Consider the following 18,556-nt stretch of genomic DNA (forward strand, 5'->3'; position numbering starts at 1 on the left):
ACTAATACATCTAAAGAATGCAACTTTTAGAAGGAAAATGAGGGATATCACAGCAGTGTTAATTACCTGCATTAGGGAAAGAGAACACGATTTACGTGAAATACAGAACTAGCTAGAAATACTACGGATGGTTTTGAAATGGTTGTAATATCTGGTCATGTTGTCTTGAATCTCGTGTCAAGAGCAGTCTGGCAGTATTTGTAAACAGTTTAACTTTTAAATGTTCGGGTATAACAAATAATGGAATAGATTTCCTTTCAACAGGGCTGACGTCGAGCTCCAGATGAAAGTTAATTTTTTCTAGCTATGAACATTTCGAATGCATCGCAGTTAATTTAAAATGCGGATGATGATGATGATTTAAAAAGTATTCCTAAATGATAAATTAGATTACTTTAGATGTTGTTGTCTATAAGAAGATCTGAAGATTTAGACAGAATCATTAACGGATATATGCATTATTTCAGTAATTGAACATGGAGCCATTTTGGGCTCCATGTTCAATGTTTTAGGATTGATCCCACCTTAATATCTAATTTTAATCGAATAGGTGCTTACAAAGTATTTCGAAAAGCAACCAAAACTGATATAAAACTATAATGTTTAATTGTGAAGGCATGAAAGGCATATGTATACCAACAACACAGAATAATGTTATAACTGATGAATGTTTGAAATATGCAGAGATATATCTTGCCATATCAGAGAGGTTTTCTTTTTGTGCGTGTGTCTAGAATTTATTGAGCCGACAATTAATCCCGAATTTCTGTTAGAAAGGGTTCGTTCTGGAAATTTTTAGGTCAGCGGTATTCAACATTTTTTTACTACGCGAGCTACTTTTCTATAAAAAAGTTATTCAGCGATAGATCACGTTCCCGCAACCTGATATCTGATTACGCACAAATAAACAATTAAAAAAAATACACAACTAAAAACTTTATTTGTGTATTTAAAAATGTATTTATCACTTTTAATTATTTTAATACAACAACAACAAATATATATATATATATATATATATATATATATATATATATATATATATATATATATATATTGGAATAAAATATTTATTTCTCTATTTTGGAAAACCAAAGTTAGAAAAAACAACAGATTGATTACAAACTCACAAGTGACAGGAACTGCTGGTTGATTAAAAAAAAAAATTTAATGTGAAATTTGGCATTGTTTGGACCTCGCAATATTTTCATAGTCAAGTTGATATGAAGACGTGGCCAATCGCAGACAATCATCCAAATGATCATTTGTAATTTGGTTTCTTAATTGATGTTTTTATGACGGTCATATTTGAAAAAGCGGATTCTGTCAAGTATGTCGATCCGAAACACGACAGAATTTTTCGCGCAATATCAGTTAATATTGGGAATTTTTCATGTGCATACTTCCAAATGACTTCATTGTTTATTGATTTTAAATATAAACTATTCTGAATGTTTATTATCTCAAGTTCTACATCAGTTTGGTTTATATCAAACAGCCCACTAATTTTATTTGAAATTTCTGTGATGTTGAAGTTTTCTTGAAATGGATTATTGATAAAAGATTAATAAAAATTTCAGTTTTATTAAAATCTTTAAATCTTGAATTTATTTCCCCCTCAACTAATTCTATTTAACGAATAAATTCTTTTAAATCATAGAGAAGCATTTCTTGTTTTGTTCAAAACATTTTAATAAATATGGGAGATGTCTAAATTCGCTGTCATTTATATTTTTCTTTAATTGAACTTTACATGTCAATTAAATTTTTATCTCTACCTTGTAACTCTAAATTTAAATTGCTTAATTTCGTACAGAAATCTACTAAAAATGATAAGTGAAACAACCATCTTTTATCACTCGATTGTGGATAAATATCTTCTTTTTCATCAAGAAAAATTTTTATATCGTTAATTAATACAAGAAATCTTTCTAAAAATTGACTTCTGCTGAGCCAGCGAACATTATTGTACAACAGAAGTTCCCTATTATCATCATGCCTGTAATTTAAATAACCGCCGTTGCAGGGCTTTTCCTCGAACAGAATTTACAATTTTAAATGTAATATCCAAAACATCTTTGTGTTTAATCTTTTACTACACTGTACTTGTTGGTGAATAATACAGTGGTACGTTAAAAAATCTGGATATTTGTCATCGTTTTTACATAATGAAATGAAGCCTGATTTATTACCTATCATTGCAGGAGCACCATCAGTAGTAATATACACAAGTTTAAAAAGCGGAAGTTTGTGTTGTTTCACAAATTCATCAAATGCCGAAAAAAATGTCTTCTCTCCTAGTTCTTCCCAATAATGGTATAATTTTCAAAAGTGCTTTACTTGAATAATCTTGAAATACCATGCGAATAAATACCATTAACTGAGCAATATCAGTGAAGTCGTTTGATTCATCAAATTGTAAAGAAAACGCAACACACTGGTGAATGTCTGACATTAACCTGGCCTGGAAACTTTTCTCCAGCAATTGAAACTCTTCCTTTCGGCAATTTGAAACCTTGTCTGCGGCCTAGAAGTAGTCTCTCTCTCTCTAGCGACGTGTGGAACCGAGAAGCCCCTTTTTGGAAGCGGGAAACTCCTCTCTCAAGCAACGTGGATCCGGGCAGTCTCTCTGACGGCGACTCTGGACCAGGCGGCCTCATCTCTGACAACAATTCTGGAACCGGAACCCCCTTCTGATTGCTTCAGTCCCTTTTTATTAGACCTCCTCTGAGACCTCGCATGAAGTTTGGCAACCCCCAAAGAATCGGTATGAGTCTTTCATCTTAAGTTTCAAATTCGGCACGCCTTTTGTTCTCCTCCGCTTTCTTTTGATTGTAAGTTGCCGGCCATCGGAAAGTTGTTTGAACTCTTTCTGACTGACTTCGGAGATGTTTACACTTAGAGCCTGCAAGCCTTTCTCATACATACAAGTTTCAATAACAATGTTTCTAATGCCGCCATGTCTTCGGCAACAAAAACATTGCTATTGTTTTTAACACTGGTCGATCGACGGGTTGAACAGCCCTGCTTTCGGTCATGCAAGTATTATGCAGTATTAACATGAATTTATGCTATGAAAAAATAAACTTATGATTTGTAAGAGGAGTAGTGTAGCAACGTTATCCCATTTTTGCTCTCTCTCTCTCTCTCTCTCTCTCTCTCTCAAATACGACTCGTTGTTCACGTTACAATATTATAAAATCTTGAAAATGTATAATTTAAATTATCGTGAATACTACATTATTCTTAATACGATGTTTAATAAAGTGGAGATCGCTGAACTGTGTTTTAAATTAAATGGCACTATTTAATTTAAAAGACCTTTTAAATTAAACACTGTAAATCTTTGAAGAACACAGTATCCTTTCTGTGTATGGCATATGTTGTATATACATCGCATTTTGTTCCAAATGACGTAAGATAAGAGTTTCTAGAAACATATTATCAGCCAGGATGTTTTAACTCGAAAAGCAGCGCTAAAAATTATCAGCGAAGGGTGAAAAAAACAATATAAAAATAAAACCATAAATTGGGAATTATTAATAAATTCATAATACAAGACCATAACAAAGTTAGTTATGCCTAAACATGAGTAATTAACATTTCTCCTTTCCCCATTGTTTTCGTATATATATATACAGGGTGTTCGGGATAAATTTGACATATTTATAATTAATTATATTTTTCCGTAAGTTACATGTATTAACACACACTTCTCTTCATTTAAAAGTTTGCACCCTTCTTCATTCATATACAAGATGTCAGAAAGGATGGATAGCTGGAACCCACCTGAATCATGGAAGAGAATAACTTGTATCATGATGATTCGTGCCCACCATCAAAATAAGGATATTACGACTGCTGCCCAATGCTCCCTGAATACAGTAAAAACAATCAGGCATGAACTAGAGACTTGCAATGGTGACTACGAGGATGTAGCAAGAAGAAAGATCCCTAGCAGACGATCTGATTGCGTTCGTACAGCAGAATTCCTCGCAAATCTGCAGGAACAGGTGTTGAAGAACCCTGGCATTGGAATTCGGGCTTTGTTCGTGGAGTTGCTAACTGTAGTCAAGCCCTGGATAACAAGGGTAGCCAATGGTAGGCCGTATGTATGGCAGCAGGATTCGGCCCCTTGCCACACCTCTGGGAAAAGTCAAAAATGGTTGTCTGAAAATTTCTACGACTTCACCAGTCCAAATGTTTGGCCTCCAAACTCCCCAGACCTTAACCCCATGGATTATTTTGTATGGGGCGCAGTTGAAAAAGACACCAATCGCACTTCCAGTGATACAAAAGCCCAGTTAATGGATAAAATTAAAACAGTTTTTGCGGCCCTTCCCAGGGAGACTGTAGCATCAGCTTGTTCGAGGTTCCGAAGCAGAATTGAAGCTGTGATCGATGCTAATGGTGGTTATTTTGAGTAAATCTTGTTGATAGTATTGTAATTAACTCTGCCTCTAATGTTTTTTTGTCAATTCATTAAATTTAATAGATACAAAGAAGATTTTCTTTTTCCTTACGAAACTGTCAAATTTATCCCGAACACCCTGTATATATATATATATATATATATAAATCAGACGAAGGCCGCCAATACATTGTAAACTGGACTCAAACTTCTAACATCCATGTGTGCTACGATGAACTCGAAAGAAAGATTGTCGAATCCAGGGGAATTTCTCTGGATTCCTCTCATATCAACAACAGCTTGAGTTACAATCTCTCTGACGCACACGTTGCTTCTGTTCAGTACTGGCGCACTCGCGATAGCGCGTAGTATACTTTTGTTTGGAACTCATACTCGCATTTGTTTTTCAAACACGCTACTGTCTTTTTATACTTGATCTGTTAAAGAAAGGACAATTAATGTTTATGGTATTTTAAGTCAACTGATCTTGATCTTGCACCTCCTTACAGTTTTAAGGATGACATATGCCATCATATTAAATGTTTTGAGGGCCTCGCTTTCAACATTCTTTTTTCGCTTTGCGGTGTGGGTGCTGCTTCAAGAATGTCTACTGATTGTCGCGGAACTCGTTTCAGTTATGCAGCATACGGAATCTTTTTTTTTTTTTTGCTTCATAATCAACATCTGTCTCTCATCATAATTTATATATTCGGTGAACATGCCAGTAAAGAAGTCTGTTTTATAAACACTGACGTTTTCTTCAAAATGGTAGATCATTAATATTAAGTTTAATATTTGATTTAGTTCAGATGAACCAGACTCGAGAACTCTCATATTCATAAAATTATAAATCCTATGCTTTATGTATGCAAAAGAAAATGTATCAGATTAGGTGATCATTTAAAATGGAATAAACTACATTATGCTGATGATTTGTCAGGTTGTACAATGTAATACATACCCAACTTAAGTAAAAGCCAATATTCACTGTAAGGTGAGCAAAACGTATGATATAGTTGACATCCAAGTTTTATTTTTTGATGCCCGACAAATGGAGGAACTGTAAAAAAGATCACCGGATTGTTAAATATTAGAAGCGTGGTATACGGGCACGGCTGAGGACAGATCATAATCTAATCCACCTAGTCGCCAATATATCCACAGGATGGAAATACGAACCAGAACCAAGCACTGTCCAATTCAAGATGACACACAGGTATGTTTCTAATAGCCTTCTAATTTTCTGATCAGGGAGTGCATGTGGTTAATGCAGTGATTCCCAAATTTTCTACGAACTCATTTTGTTCGCCAAATACGCCAATTCCCCTTCTAAATGTTCCGAATGCTGCACCAGAAATAGTTCAATTAAAAATAATACAGATGGTGCTAACAAAATTGTTCATTAGCGAATAAGCACGTGTTCTCACAGCTGACAATTTAATCCGACACTCAGTACAAATCATATCAAACAGAATTTTATGGTTTTCTATCATTTTCTTAATTATTCTTGATTCACACGATTGTTAAATTTAGTGTTTATTACTCCTACTCCAGAGGTACTAAATCTGTGTCAATTCCACAGCTGAGAAGGGGAGGAGATGAATTTCAACGCCCAGTGTAAGACCACCGCCCAGTTTAGCAGAGCTTGAAGTGGGCTGAAAATGTTTCATTTTCGTCTCTAGGGCAGGATTTCCGGATTATGTAAGAGCATATCCAAATATAAAAATATATATAAATAAAATAATAAAAACATGTACTATGGGTTTTAAACCCATAGTGGGAGTCACATAACAAATACAACGTATTCAGGTTTCATGTGAGGAAAAGCAGATGCCAATTAATTACTGACTTCCTTTTTCATTTGTTTACGAAAGTTCTGATGAAAGGGATTTCTCATCTTTTTTCCCCTATTATGGATGCGATATACAAGCTACTGGATACAAAGCAATATACGTAGAACAATATAGTGCACAAAGTACAAGAGACTTCGCCAAAATATCTTCGTCTTTGGCTAAGATTTTATTCTACAAAAATAAATTTATGTAAGTGAAGAAATGTGTCCCTCAAAGTGGGAAATTCAAATATTTCTTAGCCCAGTAAACCACAGAGAAAGAAGTCATAAAGCATTCATCAATTGGAATATGGTCAAAAACAAATATGCTACATGTGGAAGCGATAAATGTAACCATCTTCATCATTCTAATTTCACCATGTAAAATATAAGAATTTTTTCCTAAATCATCAAAAAAAAAGCTAACTGTTTATTTCTGATTAAGCCCAATGCACCAACTAATCCCCTAGAGTGATACCAGATATATCAAAACGACTGATTCAGAAACATAACTTAAGAAGAAAAAACAAAGATTCATCTGTTAGAATGCATGTCGCTTTTGTACTTACCCTTAAGAACCAATCGTCCTCCTTCGCAGCTTTCGTTAAATGGGCTTCCATTGCTACCCAGTCGATAGTAGGCATAGCTGTCTCGATATTGTACACATCAAAGTCACACGGGTTGTCTGGAGAGCTGGTTTTATCGTCTTTCTTACCAGTGCTCTTCGTACCCACTGTCGTCGACCTTTGCGATCCCCCAAGTGAAGTTTTACGACTAGTGACACAAAGAATGTTGTTATTGTTATTACAATTTTCATTGATATTTGATCCTTCAGTTCTGACGTTCATTACTACACTTGTTTCTCTGTGCGAATTATCACGAGGATTTGGAGATACGAGATCCCATTTCTGTAAAGGCTTTACATATGCCATATTGGCGGCACTGTTTGATTTTGTTTCGGCTGTTTCCCGTTGATTGTTTTTATTAATCTCTGTGGTGACAGCAAGTGTATTACCAAGTGATACATGAGGTACCGTGGCAGCGTCTGCTGGTGGAATTTTTGTATAAGGAGTCGTATTAATGGAATTTCCGGGTTTCGCTTCTTCGATTTGGAAAATATTGTGCAAATTGTTCCGACTAGAAGTTTCTTCGATATTCCTGGTTTTGAATTCTTGTTCATTGTCAACTGAATTGTCTATTTTGTTATTACACTGCGTATTCCAGAGAACGGCGGTAGGGTCGTTGTTTTCGTCTGGTGAATTCCATGGGCTGGGGTCTCCTTGTGACTTTAGCCTATACTGGTACTCTTTGGTCATGTTTTTTGGTAGACTTTCGCCGGTATTCAAAATTTTAGGCTCATTCAGGCAATCCATGAGGCAATGGCGGATATTGACATCATCTTCGGGATGCTGAACAAGGCACTGGATATCACTATGCTTGCTGGTCACAGAGAAATTATTAAATACGTTGCTAGACATGTTGATATCCAGATCTGAAGACGAACTAGTGTCACTCATAGGGCTGATATCGTTTACATCGGAACTTCTTACTGGGGATGAAGTGGTGACATCGAGAGGCAACACATCAGGGAGATTAGTCTTCTGTACAGGGTGGGGATTTCTATCGGAGTTAATTGACGTATCGTTGGCTTCAAGCTGCGTTGTCCTTTGTTCAGTAGAAGCAGTTGTTTCTTGACTTTGGTCTGCGGAACCATAAGGTTTATCGGAGCTAATATACAACTGCTCGTCAAGAAAATTGTTGTTGTAGTTGTTCTCTAAGAGGCAACTGTCCTTGGTCTGGTCTGACATGTCGGAAGAGTCAGAAAACAAAGAATCCTCACTGTCGTCTGCGTCATCCACAGAACTGGTACTGTTGTTGTTGTTATTGTTGTTACAGTCGTCGCTGATGGAATCGTAATCGTCTTCCCGACGATGTCGTTCCTTATCGGAAACTCCTAGTAGCGGACTAGTCTCTGTATACTCCAGGTCAGACAAGCTGTCTTCCTCAGTTTGGTGAAGCGAATATTCCTCAGGAGAAGATAAAGACATCGCCTGGTCGCTGCCATCTTCCAGTGGAGATGCCAGAGTTGGGCTGTAACCACGAGAATTCTTTGAGCCGCATCGATTATGATGGCTTGTGCTGTGAAACGTCCTCCATCCGTGGTAGATTCTAGAAATGAGAGAGAGAGAGAGAGAGAGAGAGGGAGAGGGAGAGAGAGAGAGAGAGAGAGAGAGAGAAGCAGAATTAGTTATCATAAACAATTATGTGCGGAAAATAACTTTTTTTTAATTACAAAAAATACAAACATTCATAATATTGCAAGAAACAATGTGTTATAAATGAAATAAACTAATGTATAAGCATATTTAATTTAATATAATTTTGCCTTCCTCTGAGTCATATCAGTTACGATGGTTGTTGTGGTATTTTTCATAATCATAAACTCATCATGAAGTATTTTGAAGCAGAATCTGCATATGGACTGTACAAATAGGAACATCAAAAGAATTTAATAGATTTGTCACAGGCATAAAATATTTAATTGTTGGGATATTCTGCATATTATTAATAGAGAGGATACAGCTAAATATGAAGCTTAAATATCTGCAGATTGTGTGTTACTCTAAAGAATTGCCAAACAAACGAACAAAAAACGAGTATAAGATACAAACTCTCAAAGCTAGTATTGATTACCATGTTTTCTATTGGTTTTCTGGACGATTCTAGAAATTAACTTTTACAACTGCAATATTTTTATTTCATCCTTTAATTTCCTTACAAACATATATTCTCACAACGTAGAAATTATTGGCGTCAGTGAATACTTTATGTAATGAATTCATATGTAATTGTATGTATGGTTATAACACACAACTGGTTAAAAGATTGATATTAACGGACTGCCACCGAACTGAGCAAAATCAACCTCAAGAGATTTGATCGTTCCATTCAAGCAAACTTCAGAGAAAGTAGGAAAAAACATGAAAAGATAAAGTGTTATTTATACCAACAAAGAGGTTTTGCATATTCTTTAGTTCTCTTAAAACACAGCAATCACCAGGAAAAAAAAATCGGAGTTTCAACTACACTGCTCAAAACAATTAAGGGATATTTTGGTTTTCTTGTAACTTATAAAGTTATAAAAATAATTTACAAATATAACACATTTACTTTAAAATATTCTTAATATACAACAGTGTAGAACACGCAACTGCGTACAAAATCATGTTAAGACTTGTCGAAACGTGTCTTAGCTGTATTAGCATGGGGGGGGGGGGTAAAAAGCGTGACTTGCTGCCCTCACTTCCACAGTGCATAATTATCACTTCAATTGTAAACTTGTCATCTACCACCCATTATTTTGTTAAAAATGGCAGAGCAACATGATATCCCAGAATCCATGGAGAGCCATTGGTCGATTAGAAGCTGGACAATCGCAGCAAGTTGTCGCTCAAGCGTGTCGTGTATATCAAAGCGTAATTTCGCGACTTTGGAATCACTTTCTGGAGACGGGAAATGTTCAAAATCGTCTTCATGCCATAGGTTTATATGCTCGAAGACCAATGGTTTGCATTCCACTTATTGCGAATCACAAAAGAGACCGAAAAATTTGGGCACAGGAACATCGCAATTGGACAAATGAGGATTGGGCTCTTGTACTTTTCAGTGACGAATTCAGGTTCAGTCTGCAACCAGATAACCGACGTATCTTGATATGGAGTGAAAGTGGAACAAGAAATAATCCACAGTTTGTTCGTGAAAGACCCCAACATCAAGGTGGGAGTTTGATGGTATGGGCTGGAATAAGTATAGGTGGCCATACTGATCTCTATTTTATCAGAAACGGTTCCTTAACAGCCCAAAGGTATCGCGATGAGATTTAAGAACCTATAGTTCGCCCATATGCTGCTGCTGCAATTGTCCAAGAATTCATTTTTATGGATGACAATGCTCATCCACACCGTGCAAATTTGGAACAAGAGTGGTTTGAGGAAGAAGGTATTGAACGAATGGACTGGCCTGCCTGTTCACCGGATTGTAATCCAATCGGACATGCCTGGGATGCTTTAGGTAGGCGCGTTTCTGCTCGACTGGTGCCACCACGATCGCTTCAAGAGCTCGAAATTGCTCTCACAGAAAAGTGGAGAAATATCCCACAAGAACTGTTTGATCATTTTATCCGGTCCATGCAATCAAGATGTACCACTGTTTTGGCTGTTAATGGAGACCATACGCACTACTAAAAATTAACAAAAGCATTTTTGGCTATTCTTGTTAAAATTATTTTACGCTAAAATGTATAATTTGTTAAATTTGTAATAAATATCGATTATTTAAACAATATCTCATCAATTACACTCTATCCATAAGTAAGAAATATTTATTCATGTATGAAGTACCCAATAGTTATAATTATTTGCAGAAATTTATAATTATCCGACAGAAACTAAAATATCCTTCAATTGTTTTGAGAAGTGTATACGGCAGTCGTGTGTGAGAAATTTACATCAGCGAAATTGAACAGATCTTAGAATTACCAGCAGTAACATATGGAAAGCCATACGTCGGTGCTGACCAGAACTAGCTTTCCATATAATCATTAACCAAGTCATAGCGTAGGCGGAGTATATATGTTACTGTAACTTTTTTTCTCTATTACAGACAGGAGAGAGTTCAAGGAAGCCGTAAGGGTAGCTGTCACTCATTAGAATCCAAAGAAAAATATGAGAATGGTTGTAACAAGTGTTATACGCATTTCTAAAATACGGTAGCAATAGAGAGAGAGAGAGAGAGAGAGAGAGAGAGAGAGATTAAGATACATTAACAATTAGTCATCTCATCTAGCAGATATCAAGAATATGGCAGGCGAGTAACAGAATTTAAACTCAAAAGCGAAGTATACTTGTGTAGTCAAAATATTAAAGAATAAAATTATTAATTTCTATAATGTTTATACATTTAAAAGGTAAGCAATTACCCAATGTGAAATAACGAATATTTTAAAAGCTCAGCCGCTGAAAATTTCGAAGAATCAAAGTTATGTCTTTATACTGGATTTATTGACATAGCGCAGTTTTCCGGAAGTCACTTTTCAACTTTTATGAGATGTTTCATTTAGGTCTTCTTTGCTTTCGCTACCTAGTTGTGGGTAGAATTGGAAAATAAATTCAGTTTTAGTGCTCTTTCAAGGGAAATATTACGCAATCTATAGACTCGAGGTATACCTTCAATTCTTTTTAGCGAACTAACTTGTCTCCAGTTTAATAGTCAACAAAGGAAATATGGAACAAGTTGCTGGAGAGCAGGGCTTTGATCTTGAAATCTAGTCCAGTATGCTGCACACTCCAATAAATAAGGCTGAGCACATAAATAAAACAAGGAAATAGTCGGACCCACACAAGTTTTTTTTTTTTTTAAAGATGCGTTCCGTAATATCATTCTTATACATTAACTTCATTCACAACAAATCAATCTACAGTAGTTTTAAAGGTATTTCGTAAACGTATGTAAGCACCGGTTAGATTTTGTTTCCCCTACGCTTTTTTTCCCCTTTCTTTTACCTGTACTGGAGTGGACGTAGTTTACTGGAATTCGGTATTTGCAATTCATACAAAATCTGTCACGCTATTAAAACATTTCAAGTTTATATACAGAAATAGGTCCTTCCGACTGAATGGAATTGATTAAAATGTGTTATTTAGGACGCACTCTAGATAGGTCCGGTTACTTCATATTGGTTGCTAATCAAATCATTTGTGTAAAACGATTTGCGATTAATTATGCATTAGATGGATGGAATTTAATAAAATTTGATGTTTATGATTTTCGTAAATTTCTTGACTAGTCTCAACTTCGATTGTAATCGGACCAGTTGTAGTGTCAAAATTAGGCAAAACAAAATTAGTGGCACTTCGGATAATAGGGAATACTATTTTGTGTGTGAATTGGTATTCCGTATTATGTTACCCGAAGTTCCTCTGTCTGTTTACAGAACATAAGCTAAAAACTACTCAACATTTCACAAACCATAATACAAATTTTGACACCCATGTTTGAATTTTTGCTAAGTATCACTATTCACCACTATTCTGCAGAGCTCTTTGAATAAAGTGTTTGTCACAGACATCATGTGGTCATAAAGACGACTGAAATATCTATAATCAAAAGCTTATTTCTGAGTGATTTTAAACTGTACTGTAAGTAACCATCAAAACAAGGTGTGTGTGTGTGTGTGTGTGTGTGTGTTATTTTTAATGTAAATCTTACACAAGAAGGGTTAATATTTTTTTTTAATTACGGCAGAATTAATTAATGCTATAAGGCTAGTATATCATGTCTGTTAACTGAGTGTGCTCATCTGGAAGTTTATTGTTTTGCGATGAATCGGGTTTCCAGGAAGAAAAATCCTGCCACCTAACGAAAAGTTGTACTGTATATCTATGGTAGCCCAGTATTACTACTGCGAGTAGAGTAAGGGTTACGTAAACCGAAACCGGAATCCTAGTTTTATATAAACCGTACATGAAACTTTTTCTAAGTTACTTTAAAACTCCGATAAGCAGAACAGTAGTCTCACAATGAGAGAAGAAATTCATCTACCACTTTATATATATATATATATATATAAAGAGAGGAGAGCAATTCCTCTATATCATTTGGAAATGGTTAGGAAAATTTTGCATCGGCAGATTGTCTGAATTAAAAGAAGATTGGAATGGCTCAACATATTTTATTTTTTTTTTAAATATTCCAAATACTGAATTTCAATAAAAATGCGACTGGTATCCAGAAATAACTTGTGAAAGTACAGACTGAAAAAAAAAAAAGGAATCTAACAAGTTGCTTAAGCATTTTGTGAAACTTTCCTAAAAAGAATATCAAAATGGATGCACGACTTTTCGACAGTTTCTATGGCTACTCACAATTTATGCAGTAATTTTGTTCTCATTTCAAGGAACTAGTCTAAACAGTATAGGCATACATACACAGCCGGTAATTTTCATCTGGAGGGCGAGTAATTACTGTGTAAATCGCCTTCGGACAAGAGCCACCTTTCTCTCACTGGCTGTTTCCATTTGGTCAGTAATTCCAAACTGAGAGCAGGACAACTCGTACTTCTGTAGTATGGGTGATGTAATGTCCATGACCCAGGACGCCGAATATATGCTCACTGCCCTCAAGTTTACGAAGTGAGAGCTAAGTTTTTAGCTCTCACTTCGAGTGAATTTCTTAGTGATATTCAAAATTATTGCTGTGAACTGCACATTACTAGCAATGTTTGAACAACTGACTGTGGATTTCTGGATTATGAGTTTCTAGATTTTGTTAAGTAGATTTAACAGCCGCATTTTCATTCTAGAACTTTTAACTAACCAATCAGGATATTTCTATCTTATTCATACAGACTACAGATTATGTATCAACTTCATTTCCAAACGACAGGATTTATTTGCAAATTTGATAAATAAATAATGGTTCAGCATCAATCCTTACATTTGTCTTAACTTTCTCGTTTTTTTTTTTTTTTTTTTTCAATCGATCTCTCTCTAAAAGTCGCAGCCCTGAGGGGAAGTAGTTTTTGTCATGTAATTTTAGAGGTATTATCATGCTGATTCCAAAATTGTATTTTGGACATTAATTGCATTCATAAATAAATAAATTGTGCTGCTGTAAAATGGTATTCAATGATCAATGATATCGAGTTCACAAATGAATGTATCAGCTCTGAGCAATTGAGTCATCCCAGTTAACGCTGTTCGTTGCACTGAAAAATTCAAGTAATCACAAAACCTATCGTAAAGAAAACATTCAACTTTACTAATTCGAGGTGTTATTTTAATTATTACTATAAAAAGGAAAAAGATTGGATCACAGCCTTCAGTGACTTCCCAACATTTAAATGTTTAATTGAGAGATAAACAATGTGGAAAATAAAAGTGTTTACAAACTACACCCTCCGTCCAAAAAGAAACCGAACTCTTCGAAAAAGAAGAAACTAGTGGCGCCATCTTTGTATCTTTTTGTTGTCGAAAGCGGCAATCTTCTTTAGTGTTGTGTTAACTGTTTATAACATTTGTTTCATTAGAAGCCGAGTTATAGTGCCAGGAGTGACAGTGTGTTTTGACGTCACGATATTCACGCCGTATGCGACAAATTCTCGTTATCAATCGCGTCAAAACTTCGAGATAAAACTCACCATTGACCGTTTGGCCAGGCGGAACAAATTCTTTGTGGATAATGCCCTTGGAATCGTAGAAACAAATCAGCATTGTCTTTACTTTTGACTTCCCCAAGCGACTTTTTTTTCAAATGCCCCTCTTCTGGTGGTCTCCACTCAGCACTCTGGCGCTTTGTTTCGGGCTCATATTCAAAACACTGCGTTTCGTCACCAGTAACGATCGTTTCAAGGAAGTCTGAGTCCTTACGAGCGGTTTTAATGAGGTCCTTGCAGTGTTCAATTCGATACATTTTTTGGTCGTCAGTCAACTTGTGGGGAATAAATCGCGAATTCAATTTACGAAGGCCAAACTCTCGGTCAAAATATTGTGCGCAGTTGATTTTGGAATCCTCAATTCATCTTCAATCAATCTCACGGACAATTTCGGGTTTTCTTTGATGAAATCACGCACTTTTTGGATGTTAACTTCGCTCAGTACAGTTTTTGGATGGCCTGGCTTTTCGTCGTCCTCAAACATCTCACGACCACTTTGAAATGGCTTAAAGCACTCGTAAACTTGAGTACCGGATAAGCATTCATCACCGTATGCTTTTTGAAGCATTTGATGCGTTTCGGTAAAACTTTTACCCAAGTTTAACACAAAAGTCAATCGCAACTCTGTGTGAAACTTATTTTCCGACCGTTCGTCAAAACACACTGTCACTCTTGCCGCTATGACTCGGCTTCTAATGAAACAAATGTCATAAATAGTTGACACAACACTAATGAAGGTAGCCTCTTTCCACAACAAAAAGACACAACAGGTAGCGCCACTACTTTCTTCTATTTTCGAAAAGTTCGGTTTCTTTTTGGACAGATGGTGTATGTATCGATGGAGCATCATTCACATCAGAGCTTGTACAAATGTAAAAATGGCGGAAAAGTAGTGCACATCCTAAGGAAATTGAATTCTATACTCAGAAATGTATATATTTCCTGTTCTCGTTCTATCAATAGCCTAGCCAGACTGTCCAATAGACAACGCCAAATTCCATGCATCTGTAAACTGTTTTATTTTTAATACTGGTTTTTTATTTTATATCTCTCCCGCTAAACTTTTAAATGCTATACTGTAATAGCAGTAAAAACATCTGCACCACTCGGGCTTTTATGTCTTTTTTTTTGTGTGTGTGTTGTTAAATAAAGTGAGCTTTCTAGTCCAATTGTTTTTCAAAAATTCTTTTTTTCTCTTCCTTTATTTCTCAATATATCTAAACAAAATGTTTTCTTTTTTTAAAATTCATTAAAGCTATCTATAGTAGATCAGTTCAGTCGAATTTTAGAAAATACAAGCAATTTTCCCCAACAATAGTCAAATTTTACGAAAACAAGTTTAGTTCTTTTTTTCGGAATAAAATTCAAACGGCGAAAGATACAGTCATGCAGTAAGCTGCAATATTGAAACATCGCATAAAAATGGGTGCTAAGAAATATAATAACAAAGTACACGATGATTAATGAATATGACACTTCGCTTCAGCACACTTAAATGTTTCTCCTTAACTAGGAAACGGGGATTATTGAACTTTGCACTACTTTACTCACACACAAATAGCTTTCTATGGGAGCAACATAGGAACCAATTATGCTTTTGAGTTCAGCATGTAAAATCCTTTAAGAAATTATGTCATATATTGCTGTAGAGATACAAAATTTTTCTTCCTTAAGAGAAATTGAATAGTATCGCTCCCTCGAGGAAGGAGCGTAAAAAAATTGCACGTCAGAAAATGCGGAATTGATGGTGAACATTACTGGTATCCTTACCATAAATAATCCTTTTCGCTTTTACATGAAAAGGTACAGAAATACATACCTGTTTATACGCATACTAGGAAAACTCGTGTCTCTCAACGTCCCAACTCTGTTAAATTTTGCTTGTTTGTATTAAATAAAGGCAGCTTCCTTTCTGATGGATATTCATAATTAATTTTTTCTTACTTTATTCTCAGCTTTCATACAACATATCAAAACCAAACACCGTTTTTAAAGTTAAAAATTCTTCATCCATTTAATTTTACAAAGTAAATTCAATTTGTATGTTCAAAACTTATTCATTTTTAAAGAATTTTACAAAAGTAATGTTTCAGTCTGACTTTTTTAAAAATTAAGTATTATTTTGAAAACGAAAAAAGACAGCATGCAGTAAGTAGGTTAAAAAACGACAAAAAAAAGCAGAAATTTAAAGCATGCTCCAATGTAAATGGTTCTCACAATATATACCCCCACCCCTAAAAATATTCCGTAAAATATGGGCAGTTTATTATATTATTATTACACGACAGTATTATTTTGAAATACCGTATTAACATTCAGGAGACCAAAATCATACTAAAGTAAAAGGTAAATGCTACTCGCATAGCAATCGACATCGTCGTAGGAGAGAAAAAATAACCAGAGGTTATTTTTTCTAAATGTGCAAAAAAATGTGCACACCTATTCTAATTTTTTTTTAAATAACGAAACCTGTGGTGCAATCATAATTAAAAGAAACACACGTATTAACCACAGTGAAAATTATTTAATTGTAAATATTTCATCCTAAGTATCTTAGAATGAAATATTTACAATTCTGAAGAATCTTTAAACCAGGAATTAGAAGTAATTAAAAATGCAGCCATCCTAAATGGATATAATCCTAATCCAACTTAACATCAGTCACTTCTCCACACATCAAACCAGACAGGAAGAAGTCCATAGGATTCTCATACCTTACGTTAAAGGCATCTCAGAACGTCTTTCTAAAATTGTGAAGAAATACAATTTTGCCACTACTTACAAACCTATAAACCGAATTTACAACTTGTTACCTTCTCCTAAGGACAAACTCTCACCTTTGATGTTGCCTGGCGTTTATGAGATTCCATGCTCATGCAAATTGTCTTACTTTGGTCAGACAGGTAGGTCTGTTCAGAAACGCATCTCGGAACATCAAGACCACATTCGTCTTTTTAAACCGCAGAAATCTGGCTTCTCTCAACACGGAATTGAAAATCCAAACCATAGAATCCATTGGGAAAAGTCTAAACTTTTACATAGATCTTTATATAAACATGAACGTTTATACAAAGAAAGTTCTGACGCACTACTACACAGACCAAACTTAAACCCCAACGACGTTCTTACTATTCCTAAAGTATGGGAAATTGTCATACAAAATTGTGTTAAATAATTTTTTTTTTACTTCTGTAACACGTTACGCACGTTTAATGAGATTCTATTGTAATCATGCGCCCTAACTGTATGTTATTCCTATTATTGTTTTAAACTACTGTACCGATGATGTCCTAAGATACTTAGGATGAAATATTTACAATTAAATAATTTTCACTGTGGTTAATATGTGTGTTTCTTTTATTACACCTATCTAAATGTGCAAAAAAATCAATTTTTGCACATTTAGATAGGTGTGCAATGATTATGCACACACATTTTTTGAAATTAGCAAGAAAAATCATTGGATGTTGTACGGAAAGAAAAAAAAACTCTCCCTGGATACGTTTTCTAAAGAAAGATAGGAAAAAATGAAACGTTAGGATCGGGAAGTACATAACAATATTCGATACCAAAAATCTTTTCGTTTTTAAATGAAAAACTTACCATAACAGAAAAAGCACAATCTATGTTTTATAATAAGTATATCTAATGATATTGTCTCAAGCTACTAATTTCCATGCGGCATTTCAAAATAGCAGAAGGATTCTATCGCTATTGAAAGTTAACATTTACAAAAAAAAAAATTAAATACAGAGAGAAACTACAGATATACAAGAATCATTTTTCATTCTTTTCCCCTTTCTTTTTTGTCTCTTTTTTAATCTACAAAGGATAACAAGCTTAAAAGCTGTCACTTTCCAAACAGCTCAATTTTTTGCTATTTCCATAATCTTATTATGTTTTTTTCGTAAAATGTAAAAATTCATACGGTTTTTACTGGAATTTGAGAACTAAAATGAGAAAAAAAAGAATTAATTCTTTAAGAGCTGCCAACTGGAAATGTCTTTATGTAAACAAAGAATAAAAAGGAATAAAAAAGCGTGTAATGAGGTAAGAAAACCGACAAGCATAAGATTTTTGCCTAGTCATATACATTGACTAG

At 34.9% G+C, this 18,556-nt stretch overlaps 1 protein-coding gene across 3 annotated transcripts in view; it reads right to left on the reverse strand.

Annotated features, from left to right (window-relative positions):
• LOC150094511 (uncharacterized) overlaps window positions 1–18,556 on the reverse strand; it is a 632,643-nt gene that overhangs the window by 170,198 nt on the left and 443,889 nt on the right. For all 3 annotated transcript variants that reach the window (XM_090412024.1, XM_090412025.1, XM_090412027.1), the window contains one exon: window positions 6,812–8,411. In XM_090412024.1, the coding sequence (XP_090268150.1) occupies window positions 6,812–8,411 (1,600 nt within the window). The remainder of the gene's footprint in view (window positions 1–6,811; window positions 8,412–18,556) is intronic.

The sequence above is a fragment of the Typopeltis vanoorti genome, chromosome 22 (assembly GCF_054136105.1).
Source record: "Typopeltis vanoorti isolate ZY-2024b chromosome 22, IOZ_Tvanoo_1.0, whole genome shotgun sequence".
NCBI classification, from domain to species: domain Eukaryota; kingdom Metazoa; phylum Arthropoda; class Arachnida; order Uropygi; family Thelyphonidae; genus Typopeltis; species Typopeltis vanoorti.